The 20,982-nt window shown below is 47.1% G+C and overlaps 1 protein-coding gene across 4 annotated transcripts in view; it reads right to left on the reverse strand.

Moving 5' to 3' along the window:
- Positions 1–7,164: 7,164 nt before the first annotated feature.
- ERBB4 (erb-b2 receptor tyrosine kinase 4) overlaps positions 7,165–20,982 on the reverse strand; it is a 552,538-nt gene continuing 538,720 nt past the window's right edge. For 3 of the 4 annotated variants that reach the window (XM_085065694.1, XM_085065696.1, XM_085065697.1), the window contains exons 26-28: positions 18,886–18,933; positions 17,755–18,046; positions 7,165–15,826 (exon numbers count right to left, since the gene is read on the reverse strand). In XM_085065694.1, the coding sequence (XP_084921820.1) occupies positions 15,390–15,826; positions 17,755–18,046; positions 18,886–18,933 (777 nt within the window). In that variant the 3' untranslated portion in view covers positions 7,165–15,389. The remainder of the gene's footprint in view (positions 15,827–17,754; positions 18,047–18,885; positions 18,934–20,982) is intronic. The other variant, XM_085065698.1, reaches the window with a different exon arrangement.

Here is a 20,982-nt window from a genome sequence, read left to right on the forward strand (position 1 = left end):
ATCCTCTCTGTTCTCCAGCTGGACTCGCAGAGTGGCTGTGTCTGTGACCACCTCTTGTCTCTACATCTGATGTGGAGGACTCTGTCAGCTCCTCCCTGCTTTCTCCAAAGCCTAGCATACAACAAAACCTTGCTGGGGTTAAGGTCTAAGTCCTGCTTAACAGCCATCTTGGGGCATGGTGATGTCTGGGTTTGCTCTCTGTTATCCCAGTGCAATCTTCCAGTGTCTCACTGCTGGCTTGCCGACGAGCATGGCACGGCAGGTGGATTTTGAAAGAATGGTATGAAAACCAAAAAGATATCACTGCTTTAGTGAGTTAAAAAAGTAATGGAATTCCGGGCAATCTCACATTTCTTTCAAATCTGACAATAGGGAATGCAAGCACATCAGGGTGTGTCATGGTTTAACCCAAATTCAGCTGCACCCGATGGGACAGGGCAGAGAATCAGAAGAGTAATAGTGAGGAAAATTGTTGGTTGAGATAAAGACAGATTAACAGGTAAATAAAAAGCTTCCACAAACAAGCAAAGCAAAACAAGGATTTAACTACCCCCTCCCCAAGGGCAGGCAGGTGTTCAGCCATTTCTAGGAGAGCAGAGCCCCTTCACACATAGCAGTTACTTGGGAAGACAAAACACCTTCAGTCTGGATGTTTCCCCTTCTTCCCCCATGCTTTACATACTGCACATGATCAGGCCACGTGGTCTGGGATGTCCCTTGGGTCAGCTGGGGTAGTTGTGCCAATTGTGTCCCCCTCCACCTTCTTGGGCAGCCCCAGATGCCCATGCTGGGCTGCAGTACAAGGTGCTCACCTGCTCAGTGGGTCACTGGCCTGGGTTTATTTGTTGGCTCTAGCACTGGCATGCCAGGAAAACTTAGGCAAAGCATCTCCTGCCATCTTTTGCCTGCCTTGGGACTTAAATCCAAAGTTCCTCCAGTCCTTGGTCTCCTGATAAGTTCAAAAGCATTTTAACTCTGTTATTCAGAAAGGCACTGAAGCCTGGGATGGCTGAGCCCATTGTATCATCCAAGGTTTCCTAATCTTCCCCATGTTGCCCTTTTTGCAAGGAGCAGCAGGAGACATAGCCCATCTCTTGTGTTATGGATGTCATTCCTCAAGATTATTCCCAAATTACTGTAGATACCATTAGAAACTATTGAATAATAGCTTCTAAAATATCCACCTACTCCTCCTCTTTTTGTCTTTATTAAAAGCTATAGAATATTTCTAATGTGACAGGAAACATGCTCCATTGTTTCTCCACTGTGTTTGACTGAAATGAAGCAGCTTCCCTGCACAAAAGTACCTAGTGAATAGTTCTCTATTCTGAGCTCAGATAAATTTGGAGTCTAACTTATTTTAACTGTTTCAGTTTCAGAGAGCCACCTGGTAAAGTTCTCCCATGCCATTAAAGCTCTGTGGGGTTTTGCCCCACTTACCAACAGAGATCCAGAACATTACATAGATTCCAAGGAAATGCAAAGTCCAATCAGCTGAATCATTTAGGAGGTTAATGTCTCCATCATCTCTCCCACAACTGGTGGTTGGATGCTTTGAGATCTTTCTGCCCTCCAGACTGCAGTAACCTCCACGACACTTTTGGCCAGGGGTGGCAGGATAACAGATGTAGTAGGAAACAAAAAAAGCTGCCTGGGAGACCTTAGAACCAGAGCTCAGATCCCTGTGGTGCCAGCAAAACCTGCTGAGCCCTGCTGTGCCCATGAGGCTGTCCCAAGGGCTGGAGAGCACACCACAAGCATTGTCCCAGGATGGGATGGGATGGGTTGGGATGGCATGGGATGTGTCCCCAAGCATCACTGTGTCCCACTGTGCTCTTGGACCTCTCCGTGCCACCCGCAGTACTCAGGGACTGCTGCTGATGCTCTCCCACAGAGCTGATGGACAGGTGAAAGCCAGGCTGCTGTGTGGATGAGGTAACGTGGAGCAGTGAGGTTTTGCTGAGAGCAAGCTGGTGAGTTTGAGAACACTCTGATTGAGGAGGTGAAAACCTGCTGTTGCCACCCTGGCTGGGATGCAGGGAGTGGAGGCACTAAGTGTGCTGTAGACCAGCACTGGGAAACTGCTCAGTCATTAGTCCTGCCTTCCATGCACGATCATTTTCTCCCTCGAGGTTATAGATACATTCAATCAAAATGAGCATGTTTTACTCTGCTCTGTAAACAATGCAAATGCAGTGTAAACATTTCACTGTCTGATGCTTGGTATTTCTGCATAATCTGACAATCCTGCATAGAGCAGATAAAACAGCAGAGAAAGAAAGTTCTTGCCTCATTTCTCTCCTCTGGCCAAGACAATACATCTAATGGCAGGACCTGCAATCTGTCTGCCCCAGATACATAAGCAGCTCCTGTCTAAGTCTGGCTGATAGCACAGCTGCTGGGGTTCTCAGAGGTTTTGTTCCCAGTTCCTTCCACAACTCCTGGCTCCTGGTTGGAAGTCACCACTGCCCCACCAAACACTGGTTTTAGCAAAGCAGCAAATGCAATCAAGAAAATATTTCTCAAACAATTCCTCTTTCCTGCTGCCCTGCTCTCTGTTCAGGTCACTCAGACCACACTGCCCAGCATGGCAGTGCTTGGGTAAAGGGCTTTGTTGGTGGGCTGGTGCTCCTGCCGGTGTTTGTGTGTCAATTTGCTCAGGGCTTCCAGAAATGCCTGGTTCAGCTGAGGGAATCATCCTGCAGGGAGATGGAGTGTGCCCAGGACACAGCTCTCTACACAGGCAGCACTGCTGGGTTTCTCCTCATCTGTAAATCATAGACAGCAGTGCAGGCAGGATGGCCTCAGTGTTCAGTCATTCTAGGTATATATCCCTAGCTGTGGTTTGTTTTCCTTGCTTTGGCAGGATTCAGGGGTGCTCCTTTGAAACATAAAGCAATGATGAGGCATTCAGAACAACTGGGGAGCCCAGATGTGCCATCAGCCATGGTAGAAGGTAATAGAATAAGGAAACAGCTCCTCTGTGGGAAACTACTCCCATGCATAGCAAAGGAGGAGCAAAGGGCAGGTGGTTTCCATCCCCAGGCACTGCTTTTTGCCTCTCAGAGGCAATGGTGTCAGGCCCACTCACTGCTGACTGACCTGTGTTTGGGTAGTTGGATGCTGCTGCTGGCAAGCTGGATTTCTGTGGAGCTGTGTCCTGTTGCCTTTCCAGGCTGCCTTCCTGTGCCATGCAGCGTGTGATGCCTTCATGGTTCTGCTGCCGAGGAAAGCAGGAGAGTCCTGCAGTCCCAAACCCAACTGGGCCAGCAGGGGCAGAGGCAGAAACACAGAGAAAGACAGAGGTGCCAAAGCAGCAGGGCACGGAAAAGATCAGATGCTTCTCGCACAGTACGGTTCTTTGTTCATCTCCCCATCCCTGTTCCCATCCCCTCCCTAATCCTCATCCCTACTTTGCCAGGAGCACACTTTGGTAAAAAGGTCAGAAAAATCATGGTGATTTCTATTCTGTGAGAACAAAATGTTTCCTTTATTGTTATTCCTCTGTTCAGCTCTGCGCAAGGCCCTTGTAGGGAGCACAGCAACAAGTGCCCTGTGCAACAGGGACAAAAGCAGATTTCTGTGGGCATGGCTGAAAGGAAAACACTATTTCTTCCCTTTTTGCCACAGTTTTGTTGACTTGCCAGTCTGTTGCACAAAGTAACTCATACAGATTTTCTTTGCATAATAGTAAAACCTTTTATTTGTGTAAAAAAAAAGCAGAGGGTAGGGAGGAGGATTTATCACAGGAAGGAATTTTGCTGTTGTGCTGGCTGTTTGTCAGCTGTTCCTTCTGGAGAGGTGAGCAGGCATGACATTGTGAAGCTACGGAGTGGGTTTCCCTTTGGAATTGCAGAAGAGCAGATCATCCACTTGGGACAGGCTGGAGGGCGCAGGGACTGCACTGGTGCTGCACCAGCACTCCAGAATGTCCCCAGGCACCTGCTGGGGGTATCTGTGCAGAAAGCTAAAGAAAAAGCCAAAACAAGAACTCCCCACATAAAAAAAAAAAAACAAACAAAGCACTCCTGCCCCTACACCACCCTCCACCAAATTTTCAAAAGGACCAAGCAGGCGCTCTAGTTAACTGAAGCCAAAATGCTCCCAGTTGTTCAGCTGGCAGGCATTTAGTGACATGGTCTTAAAATGCCTTGGGAAGACACGTTTCAGGCTCAGTCTTCCTGTGCCAGGAGAGGACTTGCCAAAATGAAGGGATCAGGGAACAAATCCAGCTTTTCAGGTAAGCTCCCCACTCACTGCCCTCACAGCACCATTCTTGGCTCTTTCTTAGAGCTCTGTGTTTCTGCCCAGTTGTAGTGAATGCCTGGCACAGCCTGTTCCACCACAGTGATGGGCTCCCTGTAAGCCTGGCAGAGAAATTAGGTTCAGCAGTGTGTTATAGGCAGTTTAAAGGAGCCCAAAGGAAGCTGCATTTTCTCTCTCCTGACTTTCTCTAGCCTCTGGAATCAATTTCCAAAATGTTTGCTGGCCCAGTTTGAGAGCAGATATAGGAAATGCTCCGTCACCTTAACAAACAGCCACAGCCTCATCAGTGGAGCTGATCTGGTTTTCACCTGCTGATGGTTTTTACTTTCCTTTTCCACTTTATTTCAATGCATTGGAGGGCTTGTTTTAAATGAGATGCTCATTTGGCCTCTTCAGTAGCTTTACAGTCTTTGTGTGGTTTGCAAACTGAGTGCAAGCTTTAAAGAGACTTGTCTGAATTCTGGGGCTGTTACTGAAATTGGTAACAGCCTCTCCTGCTGGGAAGGTCCCAGGCCTTAACAGAGGTGTTACAGTGCCAGCAGTGGCTGCTTATTTTGCATTTGGAGGGAGCAAAACAAATTTACCCCCTGTTCAGGGAACAGGCTTGTTGCAGTGGGACAAAATGTGCTGCTGGCAGCGCCAGCTGGCCAGTATAGCCACTGCAAACCTCAGTAAGATGAGCACTGGGCAGTCGTGGGCCAGGCTGTGAAGTGTGAGGATACCGTTCTCTGGCTGGGGTGAATGGCAATGACACCCCTACTACTCCTACAAGAAAAGCCCAAACCAAATAAATACTAAAAAAAACCTGTAGGCATTTCTTTTCTTTCAGTATGAGGCCTCAGGTTTGAATAATTCCATATATGTGTGCCCATGTGGCTTTTGAGTGACAGAGGGCTGCAAAGAACTTCATCATCAGTAATGTGGCACGAAACTGCTTGCAAAAGCTAAACTGTGCTTTTCAGTGGCACCTTAAACACCTGAATCCCATGGCCTTTGCCAGGCTTCTCTGAACAAGTAGCAGAGGGCTTTATATGAATATTTGTCACTAGAAAGTAGTTGGTTGGTTAGTCTTTTCTTTTTGTCATGTTTTGGCCAGTTACATAAAACCCACTTGGGAAAAAGGGGTGCATGCTTGTATGTGTGTGCATGTGTATTAAAACTTGTACTGCTCATGTCTGAAGTGTTGCTGGAGTTCTGTTGTGACCTGTTACATTGCGAAGGTCACAGTGATGCCACATCCCTGCATCAGGCACTGTTCCCCACGCGTGGTGCTCCATCAGCTGCGGCCTTGCGGGTGCACATGTCCCTGGATGTGCTCCAGCCGTGGAAGGGCTTGGGGTGCGGGGCTGCATGTGGAAGGGTGGGCTTGCAGCAGGGCTCTTCCCCTTCCCCTCCTATGGAAAAGAGGATTTATATTCCTGACAGCTCTGAAGTGTGAATGCTCAATAACATCACCCCAACCCGCCCTGAGCAAGCGGTGTTGTCACACACAGCTCATGCTCCTGCTCCCTGAAGGCAGCAGGGAAGGTTCCATTCCAGCACCGAGAACTGTGTGTGTCTGCAATGACCTTTCCTGGCTGCCGGGGATAAAATTTTGAGGCCATTCGTGAAACAAAGAGTTGCAATCCAGGGAGACTTGAGTGTTTTAAAATGCGCCTCAAAGAGCCAAATGACCTTTACGGGTTTCTCGCTAAATTTAAAATGCTTTCTGAGGCCTGGCAATGCAGGGCAGTGCTTACCAGCCAGCCAGGCAGACTGGGGGCAGTGGGACTAGTTTGATTTAAGGTGTGTGCCAGACCCTGTGGGAAATTACTTGTGGCATTTGCAGGGAATGATGTGCCTCAGTTAAATCTCAGAGGACTGTGTGCCAGTCATGGGATTTAAATGAGCCACAGAGAGGGCATTGCACTGAGGGCACCTGGCAGCATCTGGGAGAGCTTATTCTGCCGGTCTGAGTTTGTGGGAAGCATCTTTGTGTTTTCCAACTGGATTTAAAGGTGCAGCTGGCAAAGGCAGAGCCAGGCCCAGCCAAGCTGTGGTGCTGGGGTGTGAGATGAAGGCATACAGGTGTGGGGTGCATGCCCAGAGGGTGCCTCTTGGCACAGTGGGGTGTGTGGTTCTTGGGGTTAGATGTCAGTATGCACTGAATCCCTCTGTCTAAATATACACACACCACCCCCTACAGCACTGCTGCCCCTCCAGCAAAGAAACTGGGGGATCAGTCAGCCCAGCTCAGCTGCGGGTGAATGAGCTGCAACTGGACACCAGGGAGTGAACTGGGCACAGGGCACAGGGCACAGGCACCTTCATGGGCCCTGCTTTGTTTTAAAAACAATAAAAACCTCAGAATTGAACAACCCTGGGAGTGTGGGAGTTGGGCACATATGGAGGGGCATGGGATATTCAGGAAAGAGGGATACTGCCAGAGGAGCTTCTCCACAGGAACTTGGCTGCTGGAACTGGGGTCAGGTGGCTGTGATCCCGGTGTGTAGGGGGTATGTGGGATGTGTGGGGGTTTGTGGGGAGGGGGTAGGGATGTTTTGGGTTCTGTGTATTTGTACGGTATGTGTGGGGTTCTGTCTATGTGTGGAGGTGGGGCTATGTGTGAGGTTCAGTGTGTGTGTAATGTGTGGGGTTCTGTTTGTGCAGGGTGTGTGGGGTTCTCTGTGTGTATGTGGGGTGTGTGGGATGTTTTGGGCTCTCTCTGTGTGTAGTGGGTGTGTGGGGTTTTCTGTGTGTATGTGGGTTGTGTGGGAAGTTTTGGGTTCTCTCTGTGTGTAGGGGGTGTGTGGCTGCCCCAGCTCATGGCCACGCTGGGCTTTTCCATGGACATGGGGACTCCACGGCAGTAGCAGCGCTTTAGCCACCTGGCAAGAGATTTCACATATGCGCAGAGACTTTGTTTCATATTTTATTGAATTTCATTTATATTAAATTAAAAATATATTTCTGACAGATTCATGTAACAAAAAGGCAGAACAGTTTTCAAATTGTTCAGCTGGGATGAGCGTGGGTTGATGCAAGGTGGGTCGCAGTCTACATTTGCCTTAACAAACAGATAAAGCTCTACCCCAAGGACCATGAGGAGAAACTCCGGGCTGCACACGGGAGGGGAGAATAGAACCACACAAAGAGAAGATCCACAGGTTTCTTCCCAGCTTCCAAACAAGACAAAAGGGAAGGGAAAGGAAAAAAAGAAAAAACCCAAGAAACCGTGAAAAGAAGGGAAATTATGCTAAAATATGTACCTAATATTAACCCAGGTCAGTAAGTACTTCAACAGTGTATAATCCTCGACAGCTAAAATATGAGAAACAAAAGGTTAAAGTAACATTACGCCACACACGATTGGCATACCCTACTGTGTAAGCAAGTGCAGAAAGTCTGAACACACCACAATAGTGCTAAAACACGGAATCACACAGAATGCTGAAAATGGTACTTCTAACCAAAACCAGAGGGTGGGAAGGGAGAGAAAGGAAAGGGGAGGAGCGGCTTAAATCACAAGCAAATTACCTATATACAAATCAACCCTAAGGACAATTATGTTCCAAACAATGGTGTCCACAAGGAAAATAAAAGCAACATTATCCTTATTTACAAATGCAACTAGCTGTGTCTTTAACAAGCTATAAAAATACTATTCACATTTTCAAAGTAACATACAGTAGGTTTTGAATTTTTTTTATTTTTGTTTCAGAAAGGCAGCTAACTCTGAATGCATCACTTTGCAAGAAATGAGTGTCTTCCCCAACATGCTGACACTTCTCTTCTTCTGAAGGTACTTCATAAGGCAGAAGTATTGTTGTTTTATGGCTCTTTCAGAACGCGGAGAATTGACAAAAACCCAGACCCCCCATCTGTGCTGCTGGTTCCTCTGGGCTGGGCCGTGCTGGCACCGTGATCAGGAGTCACCAGGAGCTCGGTGCTATCCCAGTGTCACCTCCCAGGTGGGAGCCTTTGATTCCAAGGGGACAGTAATGTCATCCCCCCGGCCTGAATTTGAGCCTCATCTGAAAAGTCAGCGGTTCAAGACTGCCAGGTCATGAAATACAATTTGGCTATCTGTTCTTAGAAACAGACTTCTTTTCCCCTCAGTTTCCCTTCCCTACACTAGGGCTGCTACCTCTTTAGCAATTCCAGCTTACAATGTTGGGGAAGTAGCAAAAACTGGGCAAAAGAAGGGATTAAAACCATTGTGAATAATGTATCGAATGGGTACCAATTTCCATCATTAAAATGCTATAAAAAATTACCAGTTTTCTCATTGACCTTCATTTTCCTCTTGCATTAACCCCACCATAAGTACCCCCACAAGTAGGCAGCACCTACCTCCAGTCCCATGTCCAAAGGAACAGTGGTTTCATGCATTCAAAGTTAGCTACCCCCTACACAGCTGCTCAGTTAATAATCGACCCATTTAACAGCAGGACCAGTTTATGCTACATATGTCAGAGAACCTTACCTCGAAAGAACGGCATACCTATCTACACTTAGAAAATACCAGTCACAGTTCCCTACTGTGGTTATCCCAAAAGGGTTTAGTCTTCGGAGTGCTACGGACAATGCAGTGTTTCCCCCCTAGGAGAGCTCAAAGGTTGGGCTGGGGGCCAAAGTGCCGGCAAAGGCGCTCAGGGACAGCCGATGGCTACGTGTACCTGTGGCCCTGGTCACACCTGAGCCAGCAGCCTGAGGGTGCTGGGCAGGATGCACCTTCACCCCACAGGGTTCATCCACAACACCCCTGGAGCACGATTTCATGGCTTATCTATTAGGGAGAGGAGAAGAACTGGAACATAACTACTCACACTGCCTAATGCCTCACAAAGCTCCCCTAAAAACCTCTCTCTGCCAAGGTCCACAAAGCTTGCTTCTATAATTAAATAATAAAAAAGGAAACAGAACCCCCTGCTTAGACTCCTCTTGTTTTCTATTGGGCTGTCCTTGGTTTTCCCCCTGACACCTTTTCCTGGCTTGCTGCCACAGACCCCAGCTGGAGGATACCCTGGGCAGAAGGTGTCCCTCTGGCTCTGGTTAGGAGATGAGATTGGCTACAGTTCAAGCCCCACTGAGTCCCACCACCATCAGTCAGACCTGAACACTCACGAAGTTGCCTGAAAGGTGCTCTGCATTGTCCAAACCTACAGCCAGATCCCAGCCATCACTGCAGCACCACAACAGCCTCACCTGCCCATGATTTCCTCAAGAGCAAGAAGCCTACCATGAGAACAAACAACTAATCCACGCACTGACAGAATACATCTGTGCTAAAATAACATTAAAATTAATGTGGGGACATGATTTTTGGACATTTTAGAGTGGTGCTTCTAACCACATAACTTTATTTCTGTTATTTGTTCCCAATCTGAAAGCCCCATTTGTAATGCTGACCTTTTCCACTTGTGTAACAAACGCTTAGCAACAGGCAGAAAATAAAAAAGAGGGAATCCTGCATACACAGTGGTGCTGCACAGAGGTTGCTCTGTGGGACAACTGCAGCTTCTTGCTTGATGGAGCACAAGCACTACAGCCAACCACCCCACCTCACCCAGTGCTGGCTTTCTGAAAAACAATCTGAACTCAAGTCCAAGACTTTTATCTTACCACAGATGAGCTGTTTTGTCAGCAGCAGAGGTCAAAGAGCCACAGGAGTGAGACTATAGCAAGTGACAGAGCTGGAAATGAGCAGGCACAGAGACTTCATGTGCCGCCACCTTTTGAAAAAGCCTTGCCAAAGGGAGCTCAAGGTGACACCATCCACTCTGAGGTGCTCTCTAAGAGCCAAAGGGGTGACTGAAAACTGCAGGCCCAGCTCCCATTTATGCTAAAGCCTCTGTTCCACCAGTCACCCTCAAGCCAGACAGCCTTCCAAGCATGTAAACACCTACCTGAGCTCTGCAGTACCGAAATGTGCTTGGCAAACCAGGGTGGAAGCCCAGGGACACCAGCTGCGCAGGGTGAGGGGAACAGCCAACCCTGACATGCAGGCACTGCCCAGCTGGCAGCCCCAGGCACATCTGGTGCTCCCATTGCTACCTCCCAAAAGCGCTGGCACATGCGGTGTGAGGGCCCTTGTGAGTGCTCCTGGGTGCTGCAGTGGCTCACAGAGATGTCTCCAGTTATCCTGGGGAATTACATGGCCAACAGCCTCACTCTGTCTTGTGCCAGTCTCCTCATCTCCCAGATGGAATAAAGGAGCTCAGTCCCGTCATTCCCTTAGCTGCCACCATGATGCACAGCACCTACACAGACACCCCATCAGATAAAAGAAGATTTTTTTTCTTTAATATCAGATTTTCCATCCCCAAAACCAAGCTATATTTCTAGGCTGACTCACCTCACAGCTTGCACTTCTCCCTTGTGCTGCCCAGCTCTACCTAAAGCTATGAAAAGACTGGATCCACAGAGTCAGGGCTGAGATGCTCTTCTAGAGCTGCCACGTTCCTTCCTTCTGGGCTGGGATTGGTGGGGGCTGAGGATGAGGGAAATACTCTACCTCTCAAATCTTTAGTTGAAACTGGTGTCAGATCATTGCATGTGACTCTTGCAGTCAAGAAGCACATTTTCTACCAAGTAAGTGGGACAACACAACCAGGGTTAACACAAACTTTCTTTGTACACAGAAAAGGATTTCAAGGTACCTGAAACAGACCCACATGGTGGCTCCTATTGCAGATTTATTTCCATCTCTTGCTACCTGAGAGAGATGACCTCTTTGAAATATAGTTGTAAATACTCTGCTACATCTGAGTGAATGGCCATATGAGAATCCCTCCTGGCTGTTTTGGAGAAAAAGAAAATCTGAAAAGAGCTGAAGAAGGAAACTTTAAAGTAGTTGGTTTCAGCCAATTGTGTTACAGCAAGTCAATCGGCTCCAGCATCCACGTCTGTTGCAATAACCCTCAGGTGGATAATAACAGCTAAGGCAAGTATCACTGAAAGAGATCAGGGGAAAAAAGCTGCTGTTCTCTTTCCTTTAGCCTTGTGCCTTGGACAATGGCTGATGCACACTTGGGTAAAAACTTGGTCTTGAAAAGCTGGTCACTGCTCTCCCGTTGCACAGGCACGACAGAAGGAAGGAGAACATTTACAAATAGGAGACTGCAGTCTAAAACCCACAAAACCCAAGTGTGCTGTGTGAAGATACTTCTGTAGCATGAGAGTAAATTACACCCAAAGTACTTCTGTTGATGTGCTCACCTGCTGCTTTGTGCTGACAAAATGCAGTTTGTGTGTGGAAATGCGTACTTTTGTACCAAACCTGTCATTATGCATTAAAGAGCCTGCCCCTCATCTTTCATCCCATATGAATCCCAGTTGAATGCTTGTCATGATTTTGCCACGTGCACTTGCCCAGGTTCTTTCACCAAGCCAGCAGCAAGACCCACTAAGGCAAAGATGTGAGTTCGGACCAGTCAGGTGTTTCTGTTGAACAGATTAAAGCAGCCAAAAATCTCTGCTCTCAGTTTCTCCTTTTTTTTTTTTTTTCCTTTACCGGTGATTAAACTTTCTGTGGCAAAGGGGTAAAACCTACCAGCATAGCTCAGAACTTCTCTTCCAGAGGAAAGGGGCAGGGTTCAGATAACTGCTGCTCTCATAAGGAAAAAGGGGCTGCTTCCCCAGCATGCTCAGCACCCCACAGGCCCATCTGCTGGGCAAGGCTCAGTGACTGGCCCAGCACAGAACCCAAGGGCCAGTTTCAGCAACTGCAACTCAAACCACAAGCTCAGAAAATAATAATAATAATAATAAAAAAAATTGTGAAGCTGCAGTGTGTGGAGTTCTCCCTCATCCCAAATCACTGTGCTCATTAAAGCTCTGCCTGTCCTCTGCTATCCCAGACCCCACTAGCACGGCTTGGCACGGCTCAGCCTGGCTGCCAGGCAGAGCCCAAGCTCCTCTTCCAGCCTTCCGGCTGCTTGCAGGAACCTCTGCATTTCCATGCTACTTAATATATTATAGCACACCCACAGTCAACAAATAAAATTAATAAATAATTCAAGCCTTGTAAGAAATAAAACGTTAAACTGTTAAACCCCACCAGTATTTACATTTGGATTGCTCCATGGGCTTGTTCCTAACATGAGCACTACTTCATTATCAGAGGAACAAACAGGCCTCACGTGGTGTGAGCAGCTCCATCCCAGCTCCATCCCAGGGCCTGGCTCTGGAGGTGTGCCTGCCTCTGCCCCAGCAGCCTTTGAGTGCACCTCTGAATTCAAACATGTGAGCTGCGCCACGATTTTATTTCGTGGCTTTTCTCCATTAGGAGTTACTCTGTTACAAGACTTGTTCAGAGACAAATCAACCTTTCTCCACCTACCTATGGTACCCTGGGCAGCTGCTGTGCTGAAATGGGACAACAACATTCCTGTGCTGAAATGGGACAACAACATTCCTGTGCTGAAATGGGACAACAACATTCCTGTGCTGGTCTCTGTCCCCAGGCAGCTCAGCAGCATTGTCCCAGCCTGGCAGACCTTGGCCGATGCACCAGAGGACACCCTGTGAGCACTGCTGTGGGCAAACCTTCCCTGTAGTAGCCATCCAGGGCCTCACGCTGCCCTCTGTGCCCCAGCCCCTGCCCAGTGCCTGCCCCTGTCCCACCAGGAGGGTGAGAATTTCCCAGGGGCACCAAAAGAGGTCCCTCAGTGCATGATTGTATCCATCTATCCCACAAGAGTGATCTGCTGGCCTTGGTCCTGCCACCACAAACCACCTTGGTACCATTTGGCCCAAGATCTCCTTTTAACAGCTCCAAGATCTGTAGCTGTTCTGTCTGCTTTCAGAACCTTCTGCAATGCACTCCATGTACACCTGGTTGTAGCTGGCCTGGACACACCTGATGCACAAACAGCTCACTGGCTGAACCAGCCCTGTGATCACACACAGTTTGTTTTCCATCTGCAAAGGTAACAAACAACCCAGCTTTGAAATCTCTTCACACCTTTGTCAAGCTGACCCTCAGCCACCAAGCTTTGGATGGTTATAGCTTGTTTCTTGCTTCCTTTGCTTCCCTATGATTAAATGTGGCAAGCTGCTGGAGTGGCAGGAATTTAGAGGAGGCTGATGCCATTTGCAGACCACTGGTGGTTGCTGGTTTAGTTGCCAGGTTAGGTCACCCCAAAGATCTCAACCCTAACACAAATGAAGCACATAAACTGAAATATTGTTGCATCACCCAAGACTGCCATCCATCAGGTATTGCTTCTTCCCTTTAAAAGCTTGATGAATAGAGACAGGCAGATCTCCAAAAGTACATAACAGCGCCTTAAGATGTTTGGTGGGAAGTCGGCTCACCAGTGCTCTTGCACACATGGTCTTGGTGTGCCAGGAGCAAGCCTTGGTGTTTCTGGCCCTTACGCCTCCCTTCCCAACTCCATCTGCCTCAGGTTGCTAAAAACGTCCAGAACTCTGGTTGAAAGAGATTTCCAAAGAGGAGCAGGCCAGGGGGTGTCTACCTAAAAAATGAGGTTGATAAAAGCAGAACTAAGTGCAAGGAGACTGACTCATACTTATTTACATTTTTGACAGAAAGCTCTGCAAGTCATGCACATTTTGACTTCTCAAACCTGATATGCACGGTCTTCTGTGCCAGAATAATCCTCCTTTTAGAAAAATGGTATTTTGTACTGTGCTGCAAGCCAGAGCAGGACATTTGCCTTCCCTGATCCCTTCCAGGGCTTGCTCTGCTGTCCTTCACAGAGCAGCAGAAAGAGCTGGCTGCTCTGTCACTGTATTCTCTGAAGCAGTCACTGCATCAGCCTCTCAGAACTGGCAGACATTGTTCCAAAGACTTGATTTGCTTCATTTTGGCATTTCCACAGTCATCCTTTACATAGAATTATTATTTCTTTTTTAATTTAAAATTATTATTTTGTATTTTGCTGGTCACTTCCATATTGCTTCATTCAAAATCCAGAAAACAGTTCAAATAAAATCAGAGGTTAAGTGCAAACTAACTTTCCAGTGAACTGCTATGTGCGTTTTCTCCAGTCCAGTGTCTGTCTTCCAGTTTTAACGACCCTTCCCACCCCACCCCACAGAACATCAGTGACCCCTATCAAACTCTCCAGTTCTCTGTCTTGTCCTCAGTGTTGCCTGACAGCATCCCCAGCTCCCTTCATGACCATGAAGAAGAAAAAGAGGGAAGAATTAGTGATGATCTTTCGAAGTGTTTATAGTCAGCATGTATAAAACAGGAAAACAAAGCTTTTGGCATACAAATCTTCATTTCTTGGCCTGTTTTTTAGCTTCAAAAATAACATGTTGGGGGAGTGGTTTCGTTAATCTCTTCTGAAAGGTATTTTGCATTTAAAATATTTGTCGTGTTGGCACACATACAAAAATGGTCATGTCATGTACCAGTTCTGAGCAGGAGGCTCTGTGGCTGGGAATTGGCACAAAATCACGCTGTGGGCTCAGAAGAAGGGTTTAGCTGTATGTAGGAGTCACATCATCATTTCTTGGAAAGCCACAATGAAGATCTGAATGTTTATGAAAAGCTACGTTAGCCATTTTCAGTTGCTGGGATAGAAAGTGTTAGAGAAAGAAATTGGATTCTCAATCTCAATTACTATGCCATCACACAGGATATAAAAATTGTCCATTTTTCACCCTGATGACAACTGCATGGAGATTTCCAGGAATGCTGTACAGACTCTCATCAGTTCCTGCTGAAAGAATTGGCCTTTCTCTGGCTTTCCCTACAGTGTCTGGTTGAATCACTGAGAACGAGCTCGATAGCAGCACTGCCACTGGCCTTTCCTGATACCAACTGGCTTCTCTGGTATCCAACGCGCTGCATCCATGGAGAGCGGGAAAGGCCAGGTTGTACACGCCTTCTTTCAGTCTCTTTCATTCCTTCCTTCCTTCCTGGTTCCCAACCCAATCTGCAACCAACTCCAAGACATCCTTTCATGTAGAAATATCAAAAATGAGTGAACTGGCAAGAAGAGGAAGCTCATGGGAGAAAGAGAAGGAGGAAGAAAGAGAGGAAGAGAGGGAGGGAGGGAGGAGACAAGAAAGGTGGGAGGACAAGGGCAGGGAGAAAAGGAGAGCGAGAGAGAAAGAGTGAGGCAGCTAGAAGGGGTTGCCTTTCCACTTCTGTGAGAGCACAGCCACTACACCACGGTATTCCGGTGTCTGTAGGGCGGCGGGGGCAGCACAGTGCCAGGCTTCAGGGAGAACTCAGAGAGGTATTCAGGATTCTCTGCCACAATGGGCCGGATCCGTCCATTCTGTTTGTAAAAGTATTTTGTGCTGTACTCTTGCAGGTAGTCTGGGTGCTGGAGGGTGCTCCGTGGTGGCAGGCTGTGGTTCCAGTAGTCTGGGTTGTCAAAGGCCTTCTTGGCTTTCTCTGGCAAATTGTTCTTCAGGTACTCAGCGTTTTCCAAGGTGTTGGCAAAAGTGTTGAGGTACAACGGCTCGTTCACATACTCATCCTCTGCTTTGGGCTGCCCATTGGGAGCGTTGTGGTACTCTGGGTTGTCCACAGCTTGGAGATCTCCATTCTTTCGTCGGGAAACAAATGGGTTCTCTTCCACTGGGTTTAGGTAATCTAAGGAAAGATAAAAAATAAGTCAGCCAAGAGTGATAGTAATCCATCCACATAGCATCACGTGACCAGAAGCAGCACTTGGACTAGAGCATCCTCCACCTCAGCCATTCCTAGAACTCCAAATGGGATTAGGAGCCCACTATGTCCAACACCCGCTTGTGAAAAATGAAGTCTATACAAGCTAAACAGACAATATGGGTTGAAACAGATACCTTGGAAGACTGACTCATCAAACACACTACCCAGCTAAACTACAGATTTCACTGAGCCACAGCCCATGCGCTCCCCTGGACTTCCTCTCACTGTGTGATCTACAGAGCCAAACATACTGACTGACTTCTGCCTCTGCAACCTTGGACCTATCAGCAAACCCTCTGCTCTGCAGTCTTTCCATCCAGAAAGCTCTGTAGGAATCTTAGTTAAGCCTCTCTGCACAAAGCCTATAGCCAGGGGCTAACCTCTAAGACAGCTTTATTTCTAACAGAACAATTTGCCTGATTAAAAACCTTCCATCCTTGAAGGACAAAGGGCCTTGAAGCATTATGGAAAAAAATTATACAAATGAGCCCTGGAAAGGGAAGGAGAGAGCCTTAGATCAGCTCCGTAATGGAACTTGGAGCAGGCTACAGTTGCCTTAAATCACTTGCTGTGGATGAACACCCCATTTCCAGCAGCACGGTGCTGCTCAAGGGCTCTGCACACACCTCCACACAGAGTCCTGGTGCAAGCAAAAAGGCCCTGCCGGCTGTCATGGGATCCTCTGCTTTTATCCAGCACGGGGCCAAAACTAATTAAGGCAAAAGTTCAAGACCCAGTGAATACCTTCGAGCCTGCAGCTTAACTGTCACTGAATATGAGCAGAATAATGGGAACATATTGCTTTTGAGTGATGACAGCCAAGCAGTGCTTTGATTTCAACCCTGCAGCCACCACGGAACACACAGTGTGTGGCCACCTGTAACAGCCCTGTGTCTGTGCCCAGGGAGTCAGGAAGGAGCTGCTTTCTCCTGAGCTGCTACTGCCACATTCCCCAGGGTTCAGGTGGCTCCTGCAGAGCTCTGAGGATTCCCAGGGTGCACCTGTATGGCACTAGGTAAATGGGCTGACACCGAAAGGAACTCTCTGCAAGGAGTTCCCTCCCCAACTGCTACAGCCATAGGCCAAGCCCCAGGGCTCCCTCCATTCCCATCATGTAACACTAAGGACAAGTGGCTTCCAACTTCTTAACAAACACAGTAGTGACTTGTCATTTACATTTGCAGTAATAATTTCCTTAAATCTCATGCAAATCTTTGAAAGCAAATTAATAGTGACACGTCCCCTTATACCTAAATGACTGCTATCATTATCTAAAGAGGAAGAAATGAATGAGGGCAAGCTGGGAAGTGCAGCGTGCTGAGCCGGCACAGATTTAGGCAATCTTCACCTTGCAGTGATGCTCTCTTTAAAACACATCTTGTTCTTTCAATCCTAAACTTCTCTTGGGTATAAAATGCCAGCTGTGTGTATCAGTTCTGTGGTAGGTTCAACATGACATTTACCAAGCACAGGGCCAAGAATAAGAAGATCAATAAACAAAGCAAAGTTGGGACTATGGCTGGCCAAAGATAGATCCTTTCCTTGGAAATAACTTAAGATTTGTGTTTGGATAAGAAGGGGGCTTGGCTTTTTTCATTCCTCTGGTTATTTCTCAAAAAAAAGTAAAAGGGAGAACTACCAACCTTGGCTGGCACATTTGAGCAATTCAAAGCAGAAAATTAAAAAGAGAAAGCCAAATTCCCATGTAAAGGAATATTAACCTAGTCAGAATGCTTCAACCTTGATGGGCAACTAAATAAAGCCATTTTTGATGAAGAGCTGCTGCTATATAAAGAGGAAGAATGCAGCAGGGCTAGAGCAGGAGCCTATTTGGAAAGCCGATATTTTACCTGTTTTAGGTTTGTCTCGCATCGGTGTCATGTACCCATCCTCATCCAGCTCTCCCCGAACAACCCGCTCGGGAATGAAGACAGTGGGGTCAGCGCTGTACCTCTGGGTGCTGCTGTCCTCTTTTGCCAGGGTTGCCACCTGTTTCCGCAGCGTGCCATTGCAGCAAGTGTCTTCAAAGATCTCTGCTGTGGCCCCTTGAGCAGCTGGGGCTTCAGGAATGATGCAGCCCGGAGCCCTGTATGGCATTGGCACCTCCGCAGTGTAGCCACCATCCCGGTACACGAACTGGTTCTGTTGGCAGAGAGAGCACAGCATGGGAAAGGAGGCTCCTGGGGGGAGAAGTTTCAGCAGCAAATCATGGCTGTGGCTCCGCTGCCTGCCTTACCACGCTGGGCAGGGGAAGCCCTGCCCATCCTGTGCTTCCAGGCTTTGGTGTGGAGCCACAAAGCGTCAGTCTGCCCAGTGCTGCTCAATGGCGATAGAAATGGGGCAAGAAAACTTATCTCCTCCTAGGCACGTGGAGGCTGGACACACACAACTGCAAGAGGTGAAGGTGGTATTTCCTCTTCTATTACTCTGGCAACCTCCCCTGATTTCTGATCAAATTCCTTAAACCTTATGTTTGGTCAATCTCCTTCTGACTGGGCATAGAGGCCACTATCATGTCTTTTTATCCCTGGGGTGATACTTTTAGGGTCTCTTGAATCTCAGGGTCACCCACACCACATGTTATTCCAATCAAGAAGTGCATTCAGGCTGGTGAACTGTGTCTGTATTGGCACCTCAACTCAATGGTTCAACTCAAACTACCATTTTGCTTGTCAGCAAGGGCATGCAAGGAAATTTCAACACCATGACCTATAGATAGGAAAGGAAACCTATTCATCCAAGCCTGTTACCTAAATGCTTTTTCAAGAAAAGTTGTCAGAATTTTGCGTGTGGGTCCTTGGAATGTGCACATGAATCCAGGCTGAGTTTGGAGATGTTAAATATTTGATTCCTTATATATATACTTCGTACACTGTTGGCTTTTGGGTCATTTATGCAGGAAAAAGGAATTTGAAACAGAAAAAAGGTGATGAAGAAAGGAAGAAAACCTAAAGGATGAAGGCTGAATGTGAAATACTTACTCCTGACATAGGGGTGTAGGCAGGAGGAGGGCTGTGTCCAATTTCACTCTAATAGGAAAGAAAAATGGATGATGGATATGTAACAAGAGGTCACTGGAATGAAGCAAGTCACATGAGCTGCATGAGCTAATGGGGAGAAACATGCACATCAGTCAGATTTCCTAACTGGACATAAAATACAAAGAATTCAGTCAGGGAAAATGCCTCACCCGCAACAACAAGCTGTGTGTCTCACCAGCGTTAGACAAAGCCACTGATCCCACTTCCCCTAACAGAAGAGGGAACATCTGGCACTTTACCAGATGTTACTTTTTTGAAAGGAACAGAGGCCAACACACACTGGATACAGACTTTGCAGCAAGACTCCATCTTGAACGGCTTGTGCAAAAGGATTGTTTAGGACAATTGGGAAGCTCCCTTTACTCAGGGAACACCTTGAAAATCAGAGATGTTGTGATTGCCTCGGAACCCGTCCAGATTTACAGTCCACTTGTAATGACACATGGGCAACAACAGCTTACAATGCAGAATGTGTTAGACAAATGGATAAAAAACATTCCCTGAGCCTGCCAGATGCTGCTTTGAAGCCCTACTGATGGCTCTGAGACACTGCACTGCAGGAGACTTAATCTGCCTCTGCCTTGCCCTCTGATTTCATATTTACTTGACTTCAGGCCAGCTTTCCATCTATTCTGAAAACATGGAGGAGACTGAAGATAGGAAAGCAGCAAACTGTGGTCCATGGAGGGTGGTGAAGTTTTAGGCAAACTGATGGTCACATGTAGGATTCAGAGAAGGAATATAAAGTGGTGGCTAGATAGAGTCAAGTCTCTCAGTGGCGCAGAATGCAAAGCTCTGTTGGGAATCCTTTACCCTCCTTGTAAAGCTCCCAGCTTCCTTCCCCTGCACCCGCAGGCTGCGGCACTGGAGAGAGGTTTCCTTTGTGTGCCAAGGAGGCTGCAGCCCTCCAGCCTGCAGGAGTACAAGCAGCTGTGGCAATGCTGTGCTGTCACTGTGTGCCAGGGCACTGTCACCACTGCTTTTCTGTCCCGTGCTACACCAGGATGTGTCACACCCCTTTCACTTACATCTCCTGTTTCCATGCAGCCATGCCCATGAACTTCCAAGGTTGGTTCATTGATTCTGGATGAAAAAGGACAGAGCTGTCTTTGAAGTACTTTCAGTTCACATCTTTCAGTGGTGTCTTGAAGACAACACAGAAAAGTAAGTCTTTTGACTTCAGCACACAGGGCTATACCCCTCTGCCAGTAAATGTTTAGAATATTAGCAGCTTAAAAAAATACTGTTCTAGGATGGCCACATTATGTGTCTGTGGGCTCTGCTCCACCCTCAGCACAAAACGCTAAACCCATTGTCCTATCTTTAGCTCTTCTTGGCTGTGACTCTAATATTTAAATACATACTCTGCAGCTATAACAACACAGTAACAGGCCTTCTTAGCACAGCCCTGTCCCAAGATGTCAGGAGACAATGGACTGGAATTAATGCATTTATTGCTATTTTTGCTGACAAGACCCTTCCCAGTCAGTGGTCTGACAACTAAGATCACAATAACTGTGGTTTTTCATGCCTCCTCTTTAGCTCTGCACTAAATATATCTGTCTTGCAACACCCTTTACCACAGAACCACCACCATTGCTGTCTGCACATCTTTTTACTTCTTTACTGTTTTTCCCGATGAGTTGATACCCTGTGACCACTGTTCCATAAAACAGGAGGCAAAGAAAACAGCTGTGGTGCCATTTAGTGGGCTTGAAAATTTATTATAATTGTTTAAGTGCCCTTAAATTGACAGGTAATTACAATGTGAGGTCATAATTTTGTAGGCTTCCAAAATTATCCTCAAACAACTCTTATTGGTCAGGACACGAATCACACTGTGAGAAGAAAATACATTTGGATTTTACCAGGTAAAACTTGAATAGCTTGTTTTGTATGTGAAATCAAATTTACTCTGTTGATTTTTCCAGGGGGTTGTTGTTTTTGCATCTTAAATACTATCTTGAAAAAGTTAGCAGATGTTCCTTCACTGAAAAGCTCTAGATTTTTGGATTTCTGATCCTGAAAGTCTCACCT

Source organism: Lichenostomus cassidix, chromosome 7, assembly GCF_008360975.1.
Source record: "Lichenostomus cassidix isolate B80296 chromosome 7, HeHo_3.0, whole genome shotgun sequence".
Classification (NCBI taxonomy): Eukaryota; Metazoa; Chordata; class Aves; order Passeriformes; family Meliphagidae; genus Lichenostomus; species Lichenostomus cassidix.